The sequence below is a fragment of the Ictalurus furcatus genome, chromosome 6 (assembly GCF_023375685.1).
Source record: "Ictalurus furcatus strain D&B chromosome 6, Billie_1.0, whole genome shotgun sequence".
In the NCBI taxonomy this organism is placed as follows: domain Eukaryota; kingdom Metazoa; phylum Chordata; class Actinopteri; order Siluriformes; family Ictaluridae; genus Ictalurus; species Ictalurus furcatus.
Genome location: NC_071260.1, coordinates 13,398,391 through 13,421,933, shown reverse-complemented (window position 1 = coordinate 13,421,933; position 23,543 = coordinate 13,398,391). Strand labels below are relative to the sequence as shown.

Below are 23,543 nucleotides of genomic sequence, written 5' to 3'. Positions count from 1 at the left end.
GTTCGTCTCTATTTTCCACTCCTACATTCCATTCTCAAAAAAGGAGGCTTCATCATTTTAGAGTGAAATGGTTTCCACCCAGAGCTAAAGCCAAAGTTCTCAGAGTTATTTTCCTCTCGAACATTTTTGCTTGCAATCCTCATGCCATGAACTGGAGGTGTAGTTTGCACTCATAAATCAAAATAGATGTTTGTTTAATTTGAGGCTGCTGGGTAAAAAAAAAAATCCTACTTATCCTACATACGGTCATCAGAGTGCACAATCGCACACCATTTCACACACTATGGAAAATTTGCAAATGCCAATCAGCCTACAATGCGTGTCTCAGGAATGGGGGAGGAAACTGTGGTACCTGGAGGAAACCCCTGATGCACGAGGAGAATGGGGAGAAGATGTAAACTCCACACACAGGGAATTGAACCCCCAAGTTTGGAGGTATGAGGCAAACATGCTTACCACAAAGCCACCATGCCCCCTTGGGTAAAAACAATTTCAGAACCTTTGATCTTATGAACTTGTAACTAATGAGAGGAAAGTTGTATTTTGAGAAAGCTAGTTGCATTTTTGTATATTGGATAAAACAAAAATATTAAATGTGTTTATTTTACATTTTAATCAAAGCACTTCAACACAGAACCCACTGCCCACTGGTTCTGTGTGTGTGTGTGTGTGTGTGTGTGTGTGTGTGTGTGTACGCTGTGCACTGATCTCACAGACGTGGCCATCTCCATGGTGATGATGAGTTTTGGATGAGGAGCTGGAATTGTAGTGAAGCGAATCACACACACACACACACACACACACAGAACCCTTGCTTTAATTCAGCATCGTTCTGTCACTGATGTCCTGACCCACACTCATACACATGTAATGGACTAACCCTCTCTAATTTCAGGAAACATCCCATTTACTTGTGTATCCTCCCTCGCTGACAACTCCTGTGGTCCCTGAGGAAAGGAGCAGACAGGAGATTCTCCCTTACACACAAACACAAGCAAAGCTCTCAGTCTGAGTGCAGCTTACACTATATACATTTTCTCTAATAAGCATATGCCTTAAGATGGATGTTACTACACATACTATATAACAACTGTCATAACTCTGACGATATGTGTCACATCATATATTTTGTCATATAACTTGTGTCACATCATATATTTTTTTAAGTTAATTTACTTAAACCCAACTAATCATATACTGTACTGATATCTATATGGCATTAAATCTTATTCATTAATAATTTATTCATTCATTTACCTCCAGTAACCTTTTTAATCCAGAAGTGGTAGACTGGCTATGATTGGGCGTGAGGCAGGAATACACCCAATGTTCCCAGGATAAGCTCAGAGAATATTAGATGGAAGGCAGGAATACACCCTGGATGAGATGCCAGTCTTTCACAGGGCACCAGACACACAGGCACATTCACACTTAGGGGCACTCTATCATAGCCAATCTACCAGCCACCATGTTTTTGGGAGGTGGGAGGAAACCAGATAACCTGAAGGAGTTCCATATGGGTCTTTATATATTTCTTCTTCTTTTTTTTTTGCACAGTGATTGCAGTTCTATAAATTTTTGAGAGCAACATTGTAGTACAGCGAGTAGTGTTACCACCTCACAGCTCCAGGGTCACTGATTTGATCCTGAGCTCGGGTTACTGTGTGTGTGAGAGCTTCTTCCTACGCCCAAAAACCATGCATGTAGGTGGATTGGTGGAAATACCCAGCCTGCGCAGAGAGACAAAAAAAAAAAAAGAAAGATGTAAATGTGTATAGCTGAATTAATTTTGTTTTGTTATATTCTCCTTATGAATATGTAAGTGTTTTAAATGGATTTTAGGACAGTTTCGTTTTATACGTTGTAATAACCAACTCCTTATAAATAAATATCTTTATACAGTAATATAGTCTCCACCTGTCTCTTTTAGTCTTTCTGATATGCAACCACTTTGTGAGAATCTTTTAGAATATTACGAATAGGTCAAATCTTTATGGCCGTATACAGAGTTGGTGACATAAATCCAAACTTCATGGTCAATATTTACATGGGGAAAGTTTCGTGTATTCAGACATGTGCTACGCAGCTGCTTATGTGAATTTTCTGGGTTTTATGATAAATCCAACTGTTTGCCCAATTTTCACATTTTTTATGCCATTAGCCCTCACATGCCAGAAAAAAATGCATGGGAACAATTTAAAAGCATCTTTGAAAAAGTTTGTTAATTGAGAGGAAGCTGGGCTTAGTCCTGGATGATTGACAGTACAACTAACGGCCCCGAGTCTTAGCTATATTGCTAATGTATAAATTCAGTACAACCCCTCACGCTTGTGTTGCTTGTAAGATGCCCTGTCTTACAAAACTTCAACTTTTTTAATATATGTCAGATATATTTCTTCTATTTCTGAGTATTTCTGGCTTTGCTGCACAGTTGAAGGTGTGTGTCAGTGAGACAGATAATCTGGATTGCAGGCATGTATTACATATGTGACATTTCTATTCACCCACTTGTCCTCAAGTGCACATGCTGAGCAACTACAGGGAAATATCCATCATCTATTACCTTATGGCATTTAATAGAACAAATTAGTTAGTGTAATTGGCCCAAAAGAGCAAGTTAAATCGGAGAAGACATGAATGATGACATCTTTGGCACATTCAGTGAAAATCCCTCCAGAATTCTCTGCTTATGTCTCTCTCTCTCTCTCTCTCTCTCTCTCTCTCTCTCTCTCTCTCTCTCTCTCTCTCTCTCACACACACACACACACACAGAGAGCTGGAGCTAGTCAACAAAGTGATTAATCGATGGGATTACACACTGAAACATGGTTTAGGGCTAGGATTTGATGTTTGCCGTGTTAAACACTATGTTATTACTCACAGGCCGAGACAGAAATATACTAGCATCAGGACTGGCACATCAGAACAGGCAAGTGTGTTTTTTTTTTGTTTTTGTTTTTTTTTATAAAACATGGGACTCGAAAAATCACAACCCCTGCATAATTTACAATACTGGTGCCATAATCAGCTACAGATATACTGTATTAAAAAGAAATCCAGGGAAATTCCAGCCAGGCCAAGCTAGCATCCCACACTTACTCAGAGATAGATCAAACAGAGACCACACTCAATAATCATAGGCTTTTTTTATCATAGAGGGGTTTCCCCCTCTTTGTCCACCTCTCATATACACACACTCACACTGGTCTCCTGTAAGAGACCAGACTGAAACATTTAATCTTATTCAAGATGTAATTATCATTTTAATTGGATTGAGAATTAGTAATCTTTTAACATATGGCTTAGCACATAAAATGATAATCCCACTAGCTAATTACAAATTCTGCCATAGTCTGGTTTACAAAGCCATAATGCCCTACTGTGTGATTTCACTGACATCTGATGCGACTTCATCTCACATTATCTTTATAGACCATACCCTGTTAGTTACTGTATATTAATCAGAGAATAAAGGTCTGACATGTGTGTGTGTGTGTGTGTGTGTTTTAGCTCTGATATTCCCTGGGAAGACAAGATGAATTAAGACATCTGCTGCCCTGAAAGGCTGGGCCGACTTTATGAAGTCTTTCATGACTGCATAAACACAGGCTACAGACAAGAGCAGAGTCCTCTATCATGACAGAACAGACGGACACTTAACGTTTCTTAAATAACGTTACTGTTTTATTGCATGTGGCTATTCAGAATCATTACAGCTTCCAAAGCAACACTAACTACACTAAGATTAAATTATCTCTTAATAGCATCACAATGTGTAGCATATGAAATATATACAATGGAAGACCAAAAAAAACCAACATCATAATAATTTCAACCAAGGCTCAAAATAGTCATCTTTTCCATACTGAGAAATAACAAATCATCAGAATAAGAACACTGCTCAAATCACTGATAATATCCAATAAGAAAAACAGCAAAGTTTTCGTTTAAAGTTGGCTGAAAAAAATGTGTACAGCAAAACAAACCCATCAGTTTTAAGGTTTTATCAAACTTTATGAACACAGTATTTATACATTTGGTTTCTTTCTGTAAACTAATCTTTAAAAAATGTAAATATTGCATATGCCATATGTTAATTTGTACCTATGTAGCTAGACCTCTCATATCAAGTACTTTTAAACTGTATTTGTTTTTTTTGTTTGTTTGTTTGTTTGTTTTTTCGCAATGTTACAGCAGTATAAAATATTTCCTTAGTGGCATTCATCTTGCGGTTTGTGCACACTTACAAACCTATAGCAAAGAATTAGAAAAGAAAACCTCCAGGTCAAACATTGGTGTTTGGCCAGTACCTTCATTAGTGCTTTAGCGTTTGGGGGAAATTCATTTAAACATATACTGTGTATGTACACGTACATAAATGTATTATCTTCAACTTTAAATTAAAAAACAAAAACAAAAAAAAAACTTTCCAAGGTCACAACTGTACATCAGTTGCATTATTATTATTATTATTATTATTATTATTATTATTATTATTATATACATTATTTACAAGTTTCCAGGCAAACGTTTGATATACTTAAACAAGTCACATGTGTCAGTTTCATTTCGCTTGTTTAGGTGTTTTTGTTTTGTGACGGTCATACTTTTGAATGGTTCTTGTTTCGTTTTGCTTTGCTTTGCTTGTAGGGAGCTGCAGAATACTCTACATTCAAATTTGTCTTGTGTTACAATCGAAAAAGTTTGTAAGTGCGAGACAAAGCACTAGCACAGACACGGTCCCTGTCTGACACTATGGTGCAGCAGCAATGCTTTAAAGCCTCCCAAGATGTCCCTGAAATGTGTCTGTCCCATTAACCAACTGCTCCACCAGTGTACCTCAGAGCCAATCAGAACAGAGCACATGGAACTGGCTGTCCTGGTCTAAAGCAAAGGAAAGGCCGCGAATAAAGAGTAAAGATATTTCATGGTTGATAAGGGTGAGGCAGCAGGAGTCATTACTGGGTCATTACCCATCATTACCCATCCAACAGTGGTGGGTTAAAGTGTGTTTTGGTGCCCACTCTTTCTCTCTCTCTCACACACAAACACACATTTCACGCGTGTCTTGAGTGTGCATGAGGAGTATATCTGTTTCTGTCTGGCTGACTTCGTTCCAAACTAATCTTCTTCTCGAAGAGCCTGCTTTGCATATGTGTACGTGTGTAAGGCAGCGTCACGCTGCTTCCCCTGTCCTTTACCAGCACTCATAAATAGAATTATATTAATATCCTTTAAATATCTGCGTAATACTTAGAATAAGAACAGTAATATAAGAAATCTTTGATTGCAGAAGTCACTATCCATGGTGAAAGCCACTTCTACTGCACTTAGAGACATTCGGTTTCCATGGCGAGCAGTCGGTCTTTGATACTTTGTAAATGTGTATAGGTCCATAACAAATTTCCGTAACAAAAGAAAACACTGTTTGACAGTCAGTAAGGCTTTGGATTGGCATTTTTTTTTCTTATGACATTCAGCACTGAAAATAAATAAATAGTTTTTTTTGTTAATATATATTTATATTTTTTTCCATATGCAACTCAAAACCTGGCTTTAATCTGAGGTAGGGTTTTTCAAGCAACTACTTGTTTCAGTTAACTGGTGAAGATTGTGATGAAATGCCACCTTGATGCAGTGCTGCAACCATCCATATGTGCACAAACACTCGCACACACGCACACACATACATTCAAAACACCTCTTAATGCACACATATAAATAAATAAATACGTGCATTGTGCAACGTGTGGTTATGCAGGTATCCAATGTTTGTTTGTTTGTGTTTGTGTGTGCGTGTGTACACTTGTGTGAGTATGTGCAGATGGTACACTCCAGGTTTGAGTCACAGGTTTTTGCATGTTGGGAACACTGGCCTTCTTAACATCCAGAGCACTTGAACAAAAACCAGTGGAGCATAAACAAGAAGAAGAAGAACTGTAGACTCTATAGGGGAGTGAGTGTGGAGTGACACACAGACAGATGTGTGGTCCAGCCTTTTGTTTTTGTCAAAAGTCTGAGTCATTTTCAGAGCAGCACAGAGATAGAGGACCACGTCACTGGGGCAAAGAGCAGGTCAAGTGTCTATGTTGCCATGACGATAGCCATTCATACAAGTTCAGGGGTCAAAGATCAGGCGAGAGTTGAAGCAGCAGCAACAGCAGCAGCAGTGTGGCCCATCTGTCCACATGGCCACCTCTCCTCCTACCACCTTGTACCTCCTGGTCCCGAGGAAGAACTGAGGAACCATAGCAGGAATGGAGTCCGGATCTGTTTAGTCTGGGGGGGTGGAAGCAGACGAGAGAAAAACAGATTAATGCGAAGAACATAAACACATCCAGACAGAGACATTCAGTTGGGCCAAAAACAAGAGCAGAACCAAACAAGCAATAAATCATTGTGCTTTTTTTCCTTGTCTTCTGAGAACAATACTGATCCAACGCAAAAACATGAGGAAGTCACTGCTTACACTTTCTACTCACAGATTGCAACCTTTTATGGAATAATATCTAATTAGCTATGAATCGCTCCCTGTTGTCCAGTTATCTACATGTGATTTTTCCAAAACCATCTCTGCTGAGCATATATATGATATATACTGTGTCTGAGAAGTAAGAGTGACACAATTACACACTCTAACCCCCTCTTGGCCCCTCCCTCTCATCTTTACCAAGTAAGGAATGTGTGCTCCTTTGTTGTAAGCAACTGAAGTGGCAGGTGCTCTGAAAAAACACAGACACTGTCATTTAGTGTTACGTATCCGAGTGTGAGCTTCCGTACGTCTCTGAAGACATCGATACAACACTATCATCAAAAGCGTTTTGACACCGAGACGGTCTCTGAAACGCATGCATGGCGTTAATCTAAACATTACATTAAAATTCTTAATAAAACACTACATTTCATTGAGATGACATGTAATAAGAAACAAATGACTGAATTCATTTTCTTTAGCATCCTGAGGGTCTGGAATGGAGAGGATTGCTTTCATTTGAGTGATAACACGGAGGAAATATTCACTCAGACAGACCCTATGCAGGCCTCTCGTTCCTGCCACACAGCCAGGTTTCAAACCACCTCAACGGCTTATTTTCCATCTAGAACGAGAGCTATTTTTACAGAGCTGTTACACACTTGCAGCTGCACACGCTGCGAAACATACAACACTTGTAAAATCTACATAAGTTAAGAAACCCCCATATCGTATTAAGGTAATGATCTTAAACCAGTTTACTCTTTCTCTAAATAAATAAATAAATAAATAAATAAATAAATAAATAAATAAGAGGTAGTTCTGGCATCAACATCATGTCAGAGCAAAAGCTGCATTCCTACCAATGCTTCCTGTAAATGTGATAACTGATGTTATAACGGCTATAGTATGTGCTGTCACTTTAAAACCTAATACTCATAATACTTAATGCTTACCCATCTCCTGGTACTAACTGCAAAACTTCTGGGATAGCATTTATTACCCTTCATTTATGAGGTTATTCGTAGTTCAGCCTCGGTTGTATGGCAAATAAACAAGGAATACATAGGAACATACTGCCTAAAACCATTTCATGTGATTGCTGTCTAACCTGCACATTGAACACTGCTAAGAAGGTGATGAAGCTCTCTTAACCTCGTTGAACCCGATGACTGAGGAGTTAAAGCTGCGTGCGGAGGACCAAAGTATCTTCCTTTACTCATTTAGCACCAGGAATAAGCGCTTATTGCTTCCTGAGCCAGGGTCAGTCAGAGCCCAATCAAACTGAATTACGTTACATGCAGGAAAGCGAGCGTCAGGTAAATGCCATTGATTAGGTCTGTCTACCTGAAGACAACACAGAGATCAAACAAAGCATTATGAAGAACTGACTACATCGAGCCAATGAGGATAGTTTTCTGATATGGGGAAGGCTGATAAGCATAGAGACACTGACAACACCATGGCCCTGATTCAGTCCTATTCATAAACAGTCATTAGCCCTTACACATACACTACTAACGTCATGGAACAAGAGATATATGAGTGGCAGTGACCTGTCTGTTATTCTGCCGTGTGTGTGTGTGTGTGTGTGTGTGTGTGTGTGTGTGTGTGTGAGAGAGAGAGTTGGTGGGGTTGGACCAGGACTGCAGTTTGAATTTCACAGAGCTAATTAAGCGAAAGGAAGCCAAGCAATTCCATAAATGTCCCATTTCTGGAGAGGTGGAAAAAGCCATGAGTGAGCAATGAGATCATGAGGAAAAAGTGTAGACCATAGAAGTATCAACATCCTAACAATCACTTATACCTAAAAGGCATCACACAACTCTAAATCTCTCTCTTTCGGTCACGATTTCCTGCCCTTTACTCCAATCTGTGCAGCTGATAGCTGTAGCAGAGCCAAGCTGGGTGAGTGCACACATGCCTCATTATAATATCCTGAATGGACAGAGGACTTCAGAAGAGGGGAAGTGACATGGAGAGGCGATGCATATGCAGAAGTATGTGTTTTTTGTGTGTTGGCAAGTTGGCGGAATCTGCTTCTCCCACACAACGCCCCCACCCCGGGAATTTTGACATAAACACAATTTTGTTGGAGGGGCAGTTCAACTAAGTGTAAGATCATACAAGGGCAACTTAACGATAAGGATTCTGAAAAGCTTTGAGTTATCCTTCTGACACCATTTTCACTAACCAACTCATTTAATCCCCACCAGCTCTACGTCATCCGTTCAAATACAAAAACATCCGTGTTGCATCTATCGGTCCTGCGTGTTTTTTCCTCACACGTTCCCACTTTCTATATGCTACACATTTTAAATCAAGATTCTCCAGTGCTCAGATTGAGCAAAGTATTCATAAGGCACTGATACTTATTACACAGCCTAGAAATATCTGAACATTTGGACCTTGTGGTGACATTCAGCAAGAGCTTTATTTAATTGTCAAAACAACAACACCACAACTAAAAGAGCCAACATGGGGAACCAGAATAAACAACAACAGCCACAACAATGACTAACATGCTGTGTACCCTCTGTCTCATCATATTTTTAAGCAAGCTGTGTTGTAATTACAGCTAACCCATGTTTTACTGTCATACAACAGCTACATTTTTTTTTTTTTTTTTTACACACAGTCATTCATTGATAAAAAAAAAAAAAACCAAAGCACACTGTTGCTCTATTGCCTCTGTTAGCACATATGGAATGCACGTGAGTGAGACGAGTGTGTGGTTTGGACAGATCACTTATACTATGCAACATGTGCTTCTTAAATGTCTCTTCTGGTGTGAATTTTCAGGGTACACATAAATGCACTTCCCATGGAAGCCATGTGAAAACACAAGGCAGGCACATATCTTAAAGCTTCTCAAATTCAGACCACCCCCTCTCCACACACACACACACACACACACACACACACACACACACACACACACACACACACAATCACCAGAAGTCACCAGCCGGTGAACCCAGTGACTCTGCCCTTCCCCCCCAAATAGCCCTCATTCACACACACACACACACACACACACACACACACACACACACACACACACACACACACACACACACACACACAGTCAGCCCGGCTCTAGCTCACTTGTACATCGTATAGGCTAAAATTATCAAGGAGCTCCCCATCCCCCCTCACATCCCCCCATAATACACACTTGCAAATCTATAGAAAGTGTAAGATCTATTTCAAGGATACTGTAAATAAGTTACTAATTTAGTTATCCAGTATTCAATAAGATGAAACACATGGGTGTATGCATGGGTTCATGCTGTGCAGTTAGAATGAGCGGCACATCAATATTACACAAGAAGGCTTTAAGCAGGATATCGCTTCACACCCCAGACTTCCTCTTTCTCTCTTTCTCAATACGAGGCACCATGCCATGCTCTCACTATGGTGGTCACAGAAGTCATTTATAGGCAAAGCAACATTATGGAAGTGACAGTAACTGATGACCGAACAGATCTGAACTTAGCGTGGCCAAGAGTGATGCAGAGAGCTACTAAGGCTACATCAACGCTCATCCAGATAAATTTGAAAACACATCTTTTTTTCCTCTACGTTTTGGCCTCTCTATGTTTCCACACCGAGACGGTGCGTTCGTCCAGCGAAAACGGAGCTTTCCGAACAACGCTGTCCCAAGTGAATCGATTTGAAAACGCCATTTTCGTGTGAAAACGTGTGTGCTGAGAAAACGGAGATGTGAAGCAGTCATGTGACCCATTCAACTCAAGATAGCATTGTTAGCGATTTGATAGCATTGTTAAAAGATTAATGTCACTTGGTACAACCTTCAGAATGTAAATGCCTGACGGAAATGACGCAGGCCAAAGCTTTTTTTTTCTTTGGATTTTTTCAAAATTTGTGATGCAACATTTTCTGGGTTTTTTGTTTTTTTTTTGCGGAAAACCTGAATTGCAATCGCACGAAATTGTTTTGCACGGTCTCTCGCAGTGATGTTCTTGGTAAATGAGACCTTTAAATGGTAAATGGTCTGCACTTATATAGTTTTTTTATCCAACGCGCTTTACACTGGTTCTCATTCATCCATTCACACACACACTCACACTCACACCCCAAGGGTAGCAGAGCTGTCATGCAAGGCGCTAACTTGCCATTGGGAGCAACTTGGGGTTCGGTGTCTTGCCCAAGGACACATCGGTATGTGGAGTCACGTGGGCCGGGAATCGAACCGCCAACCCTACGATTAGTGGACAACCCGCTCTACCACCTGAGCCACAGCCACCCCATTAGCTGTACTTATGTTCGACGCACGTGAACCAAACGGGGCTTTGGCTGAATGCATGTTGTGATGACGTCACATGATGCGTCTTGGCCCAAATCTCCGGAAAATCTGGGGTAATTTAGAAAAACTGCAACCTCCTGCAAAAATTTAGGGGAAGTTTCCTTGATTTTGCATTCATTTCTGCGATCGCAAACTCCCAGAGGGACTGTACCGAAATGGAAGCATTTTCAGACTTTTCAGTGTGAAAAAAGCCATTTTTGGCTTAGACCGAGAGTGTTTTAAAACCAAAGTGCAGTTTTCACATCTATCTAGATTAATGTGGACGTAGCCTAAACAGTGGGAGGGGGAAAAAACCTGGGTGAAATATTGAAGTTATATTTAATGTGTGTGTTATATTTAATACGCATGCTGAAATGGTATTCTTGTGTAAATATCCATGCCTAATCTCCATGTTTCCCATAATGTGCACTAATTGTAGATCTAATTGTGTTGATACAGCTCAGAGGCATTGTCAGGATTATTATCCAAATAAAAAGCATTTCATGAATCACAAGTGAGCTCAGCTGACACATGCGTTCACATCACATGACCAATCTGCTCAGAAATACAGCACAAAAAAAGCCTTTTAAATATATGTGTCCCATTTCAATTAATCTAACGATGTCGTTAGTGGAAAAAGACTCAAGATTGGAAAGCTTGGTTTAGAACAGGAGAACGGACATCATGTTCGTTTCATAGTCAAGTCACATGCTAGGCAATTATTTCCACGCAGAGCAACCTCTTGTAAAAGCGACCAGTAAAGACTCGTTCAATTGCACCAGCACGTGCTGCTCATTTACCACTGGAAATGTCATTTTCCTGACTACTGTTGGACTCACATGCTTTAACCCCCCCGCCCCACACACATATAAATACAGAGTATAATGTCTTCCCCATGATAAAATCTCTCTCAGGAATTAGTACAAGTTCTGTGGAAGGAGAAATGTGGAGACTCTGGGATGTTTACCAGGAATGGCCGCGATCATGTGTTGGCTACAAGAGAATCTCACACAGTGATGTGTGTGTGTGTGAACTGCGCGCACATTCACTTTCTCGAACACTACGCAAATCTGCTCGACAATGAGCGTAATCCGTCTTACCGGTGCTACTAAAAGAAAGTAACGTTTTAGCAGAACATCCCGGCCTAGTTTAGTCTTTCCGAAGCTCACAACACACACACACACACACACACACACACACACACACACACACACACACACACATGCGCACACATCATCAGTGTAGCTACAGCTAATTACCAAAACAATAACAAGCGGGCTGAGAGGAGGGAGGAAGGGAGGACCCGAAGAAAGTGAAGCGAAAAGGCAGGGAGGAGAATGGAGGAGGTGGACAATGTAGCTGGTACACAAGTAAGCAGAGATGAAGAGGTAAACACTACACCGAGCAAACACGCCGTGTTGTAATAAATGCTGAAGCAGAGAAGAGGCGCCAGAGAGAAAACAAGCCGAGCCCAGGATGACTTAAGAAATACAGTGAAAATGGTGTGTGTAAGCAATAAGGAGCATTTTCTTTGAAAGTAAACGCTTTCAAAGTCTCGCTCTCTCGTATGAGGTAGCAGATGGTCTGTAGTGATTAGTGTATTTTCAGTGTCTGTGTTTGGGCTTGATAACCACTGAGCACTGCTTGGAATGACAGGTGCATGACCCACCATCTGCTCCTGAACCAACACCCCCCACCCCGCCCCGAAACACCCCCATACACACACACACACTTCTCTGCAAAGCCTCCATTAAAATTTTTACTAAGCCTCAGTGAGTATTCGCAAAACTGTGGCCCCATTATGAGTTTTTTTAATCAGCCAGGAGAGACGTCCCATTCACACTACACCAACAAGCAATTTCTGCAATACCTCATGGGATAAATTAACAAGAGGACAGAATTAGACCTGGCTTGTATTTCCTCATATTATATATATATATATTTATATATATATTTATATATATATATATATATATATATATATATATATATATATATATATATATATATATATATATATATATATATATATATAATGTGTGTGTGTGAGCCCCAAAGCATCATCTAACATTTAATCTCCTAAGCAATACCGCTAATACTTCGTGCTCTCTATATACAGGGCGAGGTCACAGGAAAGGTATGTCATGTACAACCAATTTCTCATGTGCACGTGAGTGGGGGGGGATGGGGGGGGGTGTTCAGGGGGGGCATGTTTTTTTTTTACTCCAATGGAGTGATATTTGGCTGGTCTCCATAAGGAAGATGTGTTTGGTACAATAACTGCTACTTATATATATATATATATGTGTGCGTGTGTGTGTGTGTGTGTGTGTATTTGCTAATGAGAGTGCAGGGTTCCACAGTCAGTGTGTCTCTGGCATTAGTAAAAAGACTCCTCTCATCACTACTCAATGGAGTGTGCTGATTGGCCCGGTATCTATACCATATCATGCCTAGCCAGAAAGAGAACAGCTGAGTTCTTTCACTCCAGCTGATCTTTTGTTTTTGCAGAATACTGGTCCTGACCAATCAGAGCCAGCCAGATAAACATTAGTGTGTGTGTGTGTGTGTGGGTGTGTGTGTGTGTGTGTGTGTGTTTACTGTTTTCTAACAAAATCCACCCCCACACACACACCCCCAACAACAAAGACTTCCACACCCACATGCACACACCACACAGAAAAGCAGCTCTGTCTGGGCCTTTGATCCATCACATGAGTGTTATTGTGTGTTTGTGTTTGTGTGTGTGTGTGTGTGTGTGTGTGTGTGTGTGTTCTTCAGATGAGAGGTCAGCTTCTTGAAGCAGTCTTTCATCAGAGGCTTCTTTCTGCGCGTACATACACATACTGGCTTAACCGAATCCCACCCCTTGGACGTTTTTTCATGGTTAAGAGTGGAATCAGTGACTCGCCATGACCTTGCATAGTCTTCCTCTAGACATGATGCACCCCATGCAGTTTTACACACGCACAAGCACACGCACACATATACACACACACCACAAATACCTCTATTCACTTCATAAGCAACTATACTATGTAAACAGTGCATTATTGTTTGTCTAGGACTGGAAATTTGTCTGGCTGCCAGGCATTAAGCCTAAAATCTCTTTGAGCATTAAATAAAAGTCCCGCTTGTTCTGTGAAAGTTGTTTCTGTCTCTGAGACAGAACTGTGAACAGACTGCATTCCTGCTCTGAAACCCAGCACCTGACAACAGATAAACAGCCTCTCTGCATTCCACGAGCACACGCACACCTTCCACTTAATGGAGCTGATTGATGCAATGCCAGCACCTTAATCTATGCCTAACCTTAACCTATTAAAAAGGAAAGGCAAAAAAGGAAATCTTTTGGCTCTTTTAGTTTCTTAAACTAAAAGAGAAGGAAAGCAAAATCTCCAATCTGAGGAATAATAATAATAATAATAATAATAATAATAATAATATGAATTTGGAAAGAGTTTACAAGGACGCTGCTTTGGCATAAAATCTTATCGTAGCACCAAATCATATGCCCTTCGTTCTCATATTAGACACCTCAGGATTAAAAACTGCGCCACACTTCAACATCATTTTCACTAGCGTTAGCACTCCCACCAATATGATCCCTGTTCCGTGGAACAGACATAAGAACTGAAAGGTCGGTATTCAATTTCACAACACAACAGCTAGACAAGAGCATTTCACACATTTCCTGTATTGTAAAAAGGAGGGCGCTAAAAATGTCCTGAATTCGTTTAACACCGACAACAGTCAGATAAGCAGAAACGTGCCGATGGATTCACACACTTCCAGCTACTGAATAATCTTTCTAAATACCTGTCTACATATTTGATTTATTATGCAATTAGGTCATTGAGACAGACATGACCATAGCTTACAGTTTAAGTGTGCTGGCTAAATTCATGACTTGGGAGAGTCTGCCAAACAAACAGGCAATAGGAAATGAATTAGGGAAGCAATCTCACAAGAGCAGTGACAGCGTAACACTGAAGAATGCATAGCAGCCACAAACTATTTCAGAATGAAAACACTGCCACTTAAGTAACCAATATCTTTTTTACCCCCTTCCTTCCTTCCTTCCTTGTTGCCATATGATTCAACACAGCATTTCTAAATTCATAGCAATTGACCGTTTATGAAATAAAAACACCTGAAATGCCGAAAAATACACACCTATGGCATGCACAATATGTAAAACAAACCAAACGTTAGACGCTGATCCACACAGCTTACCTTTTACTGCTGTTGCTGTGTCCTTGAATCCATAGAGACTGGCATATATTGCAGTCATGCTCCCTTTGCAGCAACTGGCAGCTTTGAATCTAACCAGAGCATCGCAACTGGCCAGTCCTTCGTCCATAAGGTTTAAGGCGATGTAGTTAAGTCCATTTTGAAAGCCCGCTGATGTCTCTCTGCACATGGGACTGCCGTACTCCTCTTCTAAGCCATCGCTGTTCCTCGCCAGAGCAGAGACGTTCTCCACGGAGGCTGAGCCGTGCCGTCTTGCATCATGTGCGAAGGAGGGGAAAACGGGCGTGACGGTGGTGGTGGAGGAGAAGGTTTCCGAGCTGTGTCGCCTTCGTCCTTGGGGGTCCGCACGTATCACCTTGGCACCCCGGTCTGGGTCTACTAGGGGCGGGGCGGTGCCACCCAGCAGGAATGACTCAACCGGTCGTATCCCCATGGAGTCAGTCAAATTTAACCTCCGTGCGCAGGATGATGGGCTGGCAGGCTTGGTACAGTCAGTGGCCTGAGATGTAGACTGAGGAGGAGAAGCGGACACACAGAATGTCATTTCAGTGTAATCGTCCTTCGCCATGCCAGCCTGGCATGAGGGTTCCACCTGTGATATGAGGTTGTAACCATTTATTCCTCCCTCCTCCTCACATGGGGCGGGACAGACTGCCAGATCCGGCATGGCATCGAGAGGGCTGAACGGAGCAGCATCTCCAGACTTGGGTGACTCCAAACTTATGTTAATGTTCATGTAGTCTGAAAGAAGGGACCTCCTCTGCTCACTGGAGGAGCTGATGGAGGAAGCAGGGCTCTCTGTGGAGGGTGGGGAGTACCTCAGGCTGGCATGGCTGAAATCTATGTTTATGTACTCACCAGGGCTTTTGGGTTCAGAGGGCAAAGGGTGCTCATTCATGCTAGGCAGCGTATGAACCAAATCCAGTGGCAGGCGCGTAGGTCGGCTGATCCTGGATCTGTGGAGCAAGTTGTCAGCTCTGCTTTGCTTCAGAGGAGAGGGAGTTATTTTGGGAGCTGCCTTCTCTGGCTCCTCCACAATTTTCCAGTTTTGTAGGCTCATGAGGACATATTGATCGCTGTCACCATTATCTGTCTTCTGCTGGGGTTTGTAGCAGCGGGGAAGAGAGCTGTAAGAGAAGGGCTGTCTGAGAGAAGTTTGCTGTTCTATGCCACCCACAGTAGTGGGGAAGTAATCTGGGGGCGTGTCGGACACGCACGGGTCTACAGGAGACATGTTGAGGTACTCAGTGTTGGCCAGTTTCCCATCTGAGCTGTCCACAGAGAGTTTGGAGCTACACAGCATCTTCATGTAGCCACTGTCATCCAGAGAGTAGCTGCAGGGCGGGCTGGTCCTGTAGCCGTTGGCCACTGTAAGGGGGTGTGTCCTAGGGTTGATGATCTGCTTTGGGGCGGAGACACACATGGGGCTCATGTGCATGTAGTTTTCAATCTTACTACCCGGCGGTGCCACGCCTGGTGTCATTGGCATGTAACCATCCTCAACTAGATTAATACTGGAGCTTTTCTGTGAGAATCCAATTTCAATATCACCATAATCCTCAGGGTACGCAACTTTAGGGGATGCAGTGTGCGAACTGCGTCCTGAATGCCCAGCGTTTTTGAAAGTGGCCCTCATGAGTGTGTACTCGTCCAGCGAGGCAGAAGACAGCTGTGAGTGCACTCTCTTCTGGTGAGGCATGGTGAGAGAGTACGTCCTCTTTCTGTAGGCTTTCTCTAGGTCCCTGACACCCTCGTCCACCATGCGGGTACTACGTCTCCTGTGGCTATGTGCAAAAACACCCTGCTTGTCCATGATCATGTAGCCGTACAAGTCACTGCCATCCCGTGAGGGAGGCGTCTCGGCAAAAGACTCTGGCGTGGAGCTGCGGTGAGCCGTTAAGTTGTGGGGTGCATCTCCTGGACTGGAAGCGCACTCGTCGCAGGAGATAAAGCCGGCATCGCTGGGTGAGCCGGCAATGGAGGCTGTACAGCTGGCTGGGCGGGCACCGTTCGAGGGCACACTAACGGGACTGGCATCGACTGAGGGAGGGGAATGAGACACGGGCATGCACATGGACTTACTAGGCTGGAGAGAGGGGGTTTCAAACGTCCTACAAGGGCGGGCTGCCACAGTGTTGGATCGGCTCAGATGTGTGCGGTTTATTCCGGGACTGACAGGACTTCCTGCTACTGACAGAGACACCGGCCGCGTCGTCGTGCCGTCCCCCTCGCTCGCCGCGCGCATTCGGCATGACGTGAATTTGGCTCCGGGCGACGAAGCGGCCGCGCTGTCAGTGCGAGATCGCCGCAGCAGTCCCGTCTGACTCGGCGGTAAGTGATTTAAATGCCGCCTCGCGGGTACTGAAATCGGATTCGTGCCCGATGACTGGCTTTTGCTGCGTGGCCGGAACTCGCACATCAGCTCCTTCATAGCCTTCATAGCTTCCAGAATAGTCTCGTGGATGTTTTGCGCCACCACCGAGTCGTCTGCTTGCATCCACAGCTCACCGGGGCCCGTGGCGGCTGACCTGCCCACCTCAATGAAGAAGAAACTGTCCGAGTGACCGCAGCGCCGGATGTTCATCAGCTGCAGAATCACAGACGCGACATCCGTGTTGAGTTTCACAAAACTGATCGTGCGGCTCGACAAGCACAGCCGGTACACCCCGGTCAGGTTCCGGCTCTGTCCGAGTCCCCTGGATTTCAGGTTCACTTGCCATACCTCCTTGTACGCGGCGCTGAGCGGCGTCACCACCCCGTAGCTCGCCTCGTCAAACCCGAGCAGTGAAGAAGCCGAGTGAGACGCTGATCCCTCGCACGCCCGGCCCTCGTTCATCAGATCCGTTAGGACACCAAACCAGCTCTCCTGCTCCTGCTCGTTGTCTGCAGCCACGGCGAAGTACTCGTCCTTGGTGTACAGCGCGATGAGGTGCTTGTGCTTGGCGTCCGCTCGCTTGTTGATGTTCAGGCACGAGTCCAGTGGTATGATCCGCTTAGCAGCCGCCTTGTTCCTCCATTTCTTCTCGCTCTCGTAGTACTCGAGGCGCGCGGGGAAGCCCTCAGTCTGCGCCTTGAGCACGAAGAAGCGCTTGTGGCCGTGTTTCTGCTTCTTCAGGTAGCCGCACTTTTTAACATTGTTCACGTTCACATTGGAAAGCGAGTGTCCGACCGCTGGCGGCGGACTCGCCATCCTTCCGGTGCTGTAAAAAAAAAACACAAACAAACAAACCCAAAAACTCTCACTTTGCTTCAAGTTGTAAAGTCTCCGCGGATATTATCTCTCTCCCTGCACTGAGCGTCGCGTCCCGTATCCGGAGCTGTTAAACAGTAAATAACCCATATCGCTCAGTGGCTGGAGTGAAAAGGAGGGGGAAAAAAAAAAACATATGACGTCCTACACATCCAGCTACGGTTACCAAAAAAAAAACAGGATGGAAAAAAAATACACACGCAGTGATACGAGGCGGGCGCAACCTTAGGGGAAGGCGTATCCGCCTATCTGATCGGGTTATTCGGCTCATTGGTCGAAGGGACTGAAAGATAGTAAAACGCACCTCGCATGGCACAATCAGACCCCGCCCACTCGAATGACAGGCCACGCCCATCACTCGTTCAACCCAAAGGCTACACCCGAAATCGCATACTACAGCACTATATATCCAAACAGTGCACTAAAACACAGAGTATAAAAATATATATATTTGAGTTTGTTCTCATTTCTCACTCAGTTACTCTTCTACAGATGGCCGTGAGTGAGCAGTGCACATCAGGTTAGAAAGTGTGTCATTTCATTTTGGTCAGAGATGAGAGAGTGTTGCACATCGGGTTTAGTGCTTCAAGCCGGTCACATTTCAGCTCTCGCTGTGATAACGTGACGTTTATTTCACACTTCATGCTTGTGGTGCTTGAGAGCATCTAACAGAGGATGAAGGATGAAGAAGGAGATTCCTATCTGGGTTTATTCAGAGGGGGATTAAAAAGGAAATCTGGCAGGTATAGCCTGCTATGAGGCTTGAGCCTCGTGTCTGTTTTCCTCAGCGACTTTATGAATAAGATGAATAAATCAGAGCATCATTTCAATGAGCCAACTAGGCTACATGTAGGCACATCGGTTCCGGTCCACGTCGCGCCGTATCCTGCCGGAATGATCGTGACGCACCCGGTTCATAAGAAATCATTCAAGCGAGAAATTGTAAACAAGCGAGCGCTCGTGACGTGGTGCAAGCGCGAGCTGTGTGTAGGTGCTGGATCTGCGGCGCTACAACACTGCCTCTAGCGGCCATATCTCAGGCTTGCTGCGTGTGTGTGTGTGTGGGTTTTTTTGTTGTTTTTTTTTTTTCCTGGACGGTCATGATTCTCTGCCCACTGAAGCATTACACGTTATGAAAATGTTTCCTTTCTCTTTTATAAAAGACATTTGACATCACCCCCTCACCTAATGTAGAGTCAGCCCTGTGTCCTCGGATGATCTTCCGTCATCACGAGGTGTCCGTTATTTTTGGAGGGGGACGTTGAGGATGACGCTGGAGCTCTGAGTGCGTCACGGGCTGGGTATCTGCGCATGAGAAACATGGCACGTTCGGGTCACTGACTGCGGATATGGAGCCTAGCTCTGCACACATAAACCCAAAGTCGTTCACTTCCGTCTGACTCTTCACTGAAGGCACAGAGACGACACTGCGGTCAAACCATAAACCGATTTTCTGCAATCCGCGGCCATCAAATCCGTGTGCGCTGCTATTCCACATTTAGTAGTAATGCTTAACCGGGAGAGTATGACCGCACTTGGCGGTATATTCACCGGAACTGCTGGTCATATCTTAAACGAGCACGCTATACTTGGAAAAGAAACACATGTTCCGGAAACTAAGCACGTAATGTAGCATATAAATAAGCCTCTAGGACTACTGAATACTGAAATAGATGTTTTATGTAAAGAAACATATTAACACAACTAATTAAATAAATTCAATTTATTGGTCCAGTGAATTAATATATATATATATATATATATATATATATATATATATATATATATATATATATATAATGAAACTAAGCAGATCTGCAATATAAAGTAGGTTTAGGGTACCTAGTGTAAGTTTGGTATTGAGATCAATAATGAATCATATGTACATGGGTTTGTTGTTGTTGTTGTTGTTGTTATTTTCATTGATAATTTAGCCCTATGTCATGTGGAGTTTAGTATTTGTTTGCCATGTTTAACAGCTGTAGTTCATTAAATCAGTCTTTTTTTTCTTGTCTGAGCTCCTTGTTTACTTTTACCAGTAAGTAGGCTGTGTAAAGGCATGCTGGTACTTTGACTCTGTGGTCTGCCTGACCGGTTGAGGGTTTGACCACATGGCCACAGTGACCTGTGCGGCTTCACTGACTTTTCATCGTAAGCTTTTGAAAACAATTCGATAACATTCGGATCCCGGAAATTTACATTGGTAGATGGGGCCCCATGTCACTGTAAGCTATTTTAGACCATTAGTATCTTATAGTTCTAAACAAATGTTTTAAAAGCTTACTGAAACATGATAGGTTAAAGAAAAATATGGAACGGTTCCTAGAAGAAACGTTCTATTAGTTAAATGTGTAAGACTTATTAAAAGTTAATTAGGAGCTACAGAGAAATTAACTGGTTAGCTATATAGACTGGAAAACCCAGTGTGCTTTAAGATTTCAACTCTTCTCAAATGTAAATTTCTCATTCTTCTCTCCCTTTCTCTGTACACACTCTGGATTTAATGGTACATTGCTCCATATCACCTGCTTTTTCAGCAGCAAGGTCAATTGAGCTAGAGCTGTGTATGGGTCAATAAAGCCAACAGACCACTGATTTGGCTGGTATGGTTGTGTAAATGGAATCAAATTATGAAGTGACATCTCACTGTACTGCTGCTGTCCACCAGCCAGTCATTAATAACTCAACTGAGTCGGACTGATTCAGCTGCCAGCTGCCCAGTCACATTGGTCATACAGAGCCCAGGGAGGCTTTATTAACGTATCTGAATTTCACACTGTCACTTTAAAACAGCACAACCAAATGATGGATTCAGTTAACACCCTTAACTGAGTATAAAGCAGAAAACACAGCTACTGCAATTCAGTGCCCTCCAGAATGGTTAAGTGAGCGACTTAGCTTTTTTGTTTGTTTGTTTGTTTGTTTTTCAGTCATCAGGTGCATACCATCATATAAATTACGTGGTCCAGAGATGGTTTATTGTTAGTCCGAACAAATATTAATTACATTTGTATCATTATTACATCGTGCAGATGTGATTTTAGATGTGGTAGTTGGAACTATATCATGTCATCTGTTTTGCACATTCTCTATCTGGACTGATTTAACAGCATGTTGGGTCCATGGATCACAGTCTGTTAAAGTTTATCTAAATAGTAAAGCAATTAGGGAGAGTAGAGTAAAAGTACTTCCCCACAGCTTATTATCAGAAGCACAATGAACACCCTACCTCTCTCTTTCTGTCTATAGGACAGCTTAAGAGGGGTTATGTGTTGTGTTTGCTCTTTAACCACACCACTCCATCATGCAAATCAGTCCACCATAAAATTGCAGTCATGTGCATGATTCTTTCAACTGTGAAATGTGTTGTAAAATGCAAGCACACTCAGACACGCACCATACAGCCCATCTGCTTGTCCTCCTTTTCTTTGTTGGTTATTCATTGGAAGATGGATGTGTATCTTCCTGGGATTTATATACAGTGATCCAATAATTAATGACTTCATTAAATAACAATCAAATTCTTATTTATATGGTTGTAAAAGAATCTTTTGTGAGATGAGTGCACCCTATGTATAACCCAACTAAAGGTGTAACAGTGGTCATTAAGTCATCTGTTTGGTTTAATTACTTTTTTAGCATGTTCCTGTCATTTCTAACTCCCCCTTTCCTTTAGACTTTAATATGACAGGAATCATGGCCTGTGATTGAGTGTTGCATATTGAATGGCTGTTATTGAAATAACAGAATTCCTAGTAGAAGTCCTAGAGTCCTGACACTCTTTGTTGTTTGTTAATAACATGAATTTATGAATAAATTGTGTAAACCAAAATGTGTAAAAATACAATTTACCCATGTGAATAGTATTCTGGTAAATGTGTGTGTACTTCATTTTAATATACTGTAGTCTATTGGAATACAAGTATCATATATTGCATATGGAGGTATTTGTTTAAGTAAAAATTCAGTCTGTGTTTATAACACTGACTTTTAAAAAAAAAATTAATATGTTATTGAGGTGATGACTGAGGTTCAGGGCTTCCCTCACTGGCTGTTTTACCAAATACCACAAGTGCTAACCACATAATCTCTCCCAAAGAAGATTAGAATATTCAATCTGACAAGATAAGCTCAAATGTGTTTGTGTGTTTATTCATGGGGATCAGCTTTACCCTCTTAAGTATTATGCTACCACAAACCCCCGATTCTAAATGAGCAATGACACACTTGTTCTTCAATCCCAGCCTTCTTATTCCTCGAACAAATCAGCTTAAACACATCTGTGTATCCACAGTGCCAAGAGCAGGTTTTCAGCATATAGTTTTCTCATTTATTTTATGTCATCTTGTTATTGTTTTTGTACATCACATATCTTTTTTTCTTTGTAGTTTTATAAGGTAATCATTTTCAGGGATTCATATTTGTTAGTAGACAGAGTGTGGCATTAATGTTGAATTAATGCTTAAAAGTACATATCTGTCCTTTGTAATAATTCTTTGATGATACATGAGTTTATAAAGCATTCTGATATACCAATACATTGTGAAGCAAAAGGCAATCATAGCTCTTTTATGTACACGTCAATAGATACATTCACCCTATGATTTAGATCATGTAAGTAGGCTTGTGTTATCATCAGCATTCTATTACAGTCTAATATTTCTCACTTTCTTGTAGGCATTTCAGCTAAATCCAGCTAAGTTCGACTGCACTTGTAATCTGCTTCATCAATAAATGTCTTTAACAGTCTTGCTCCTTACAGTAAGCGATATATTTTACAACATCTTTGGAGCCTGTAAGGTTTTAGCAGCGTCCTTCCAATGGCTTATCGACTGCACTGATTATGTCTGGATTGAACCAAAGCAGTGCCATAGAATACGATCAGAGAGCCTATCGATGATTTGACTTGTACTGGACATGACTGCACATCCCAGCTTTCAGCCAATACATCAGTAGTAATTACACCCTTGAATACTTCAATTAAGCTTCTCACCCTAGATGTTATCTAGTGTAGAGTAATCTGAAAATGTCTTCTACTGAAGTCTCTCTCTCTCTCTCTCTCTCTCTCTCTCTCTCTGTGGAATGAATGAGCAATGAAAAGGGTTAATTCTGGTTGATCCTGATAAAGGAAGATCATCTGGGCTGGTAAATAGGTTTCTAAACAAGAGTTGTGTTAGGTATTTATATTAGTTGCACTTTATTGAAGCTTGTTAACTGAGCATGATGAAATTCTGACATACAGTGTTGCTTGAAAGGTT

General features: G+C 42.2%; 1 protein-coding gene across 1 annotated transcript; it reads right to left on the bottom strand.

Annotated features, from left to right (window-relative positions):
- Positions 1-3,662: 3,662 nt before the first annotated feature.
- On the bottom strand, positions 3,663-18,694 carry irs2b (insulin receptor substrate 2b). The gene is made up of 2 exons (XM_053626587.1): positions 15,018-18,694; positions 3,663-6,279 (listed from the first exon to the last, which is right to left on the bottom strand). The coding sequence occupies exons 1-2, from the start codon at positions 18,223-18,225 to the stop codon at positions 6,275-6,277; spliced, it is 3,213 nt and encodes a 1,070-aa protein (XP_053482562.1). The 5' UTR covers positions 18,226-18,694; the 3' UTR covers positions 3,663-6,274.
- Positions 18,695-23,543: the final 4,849 nt, after the last annotated feature.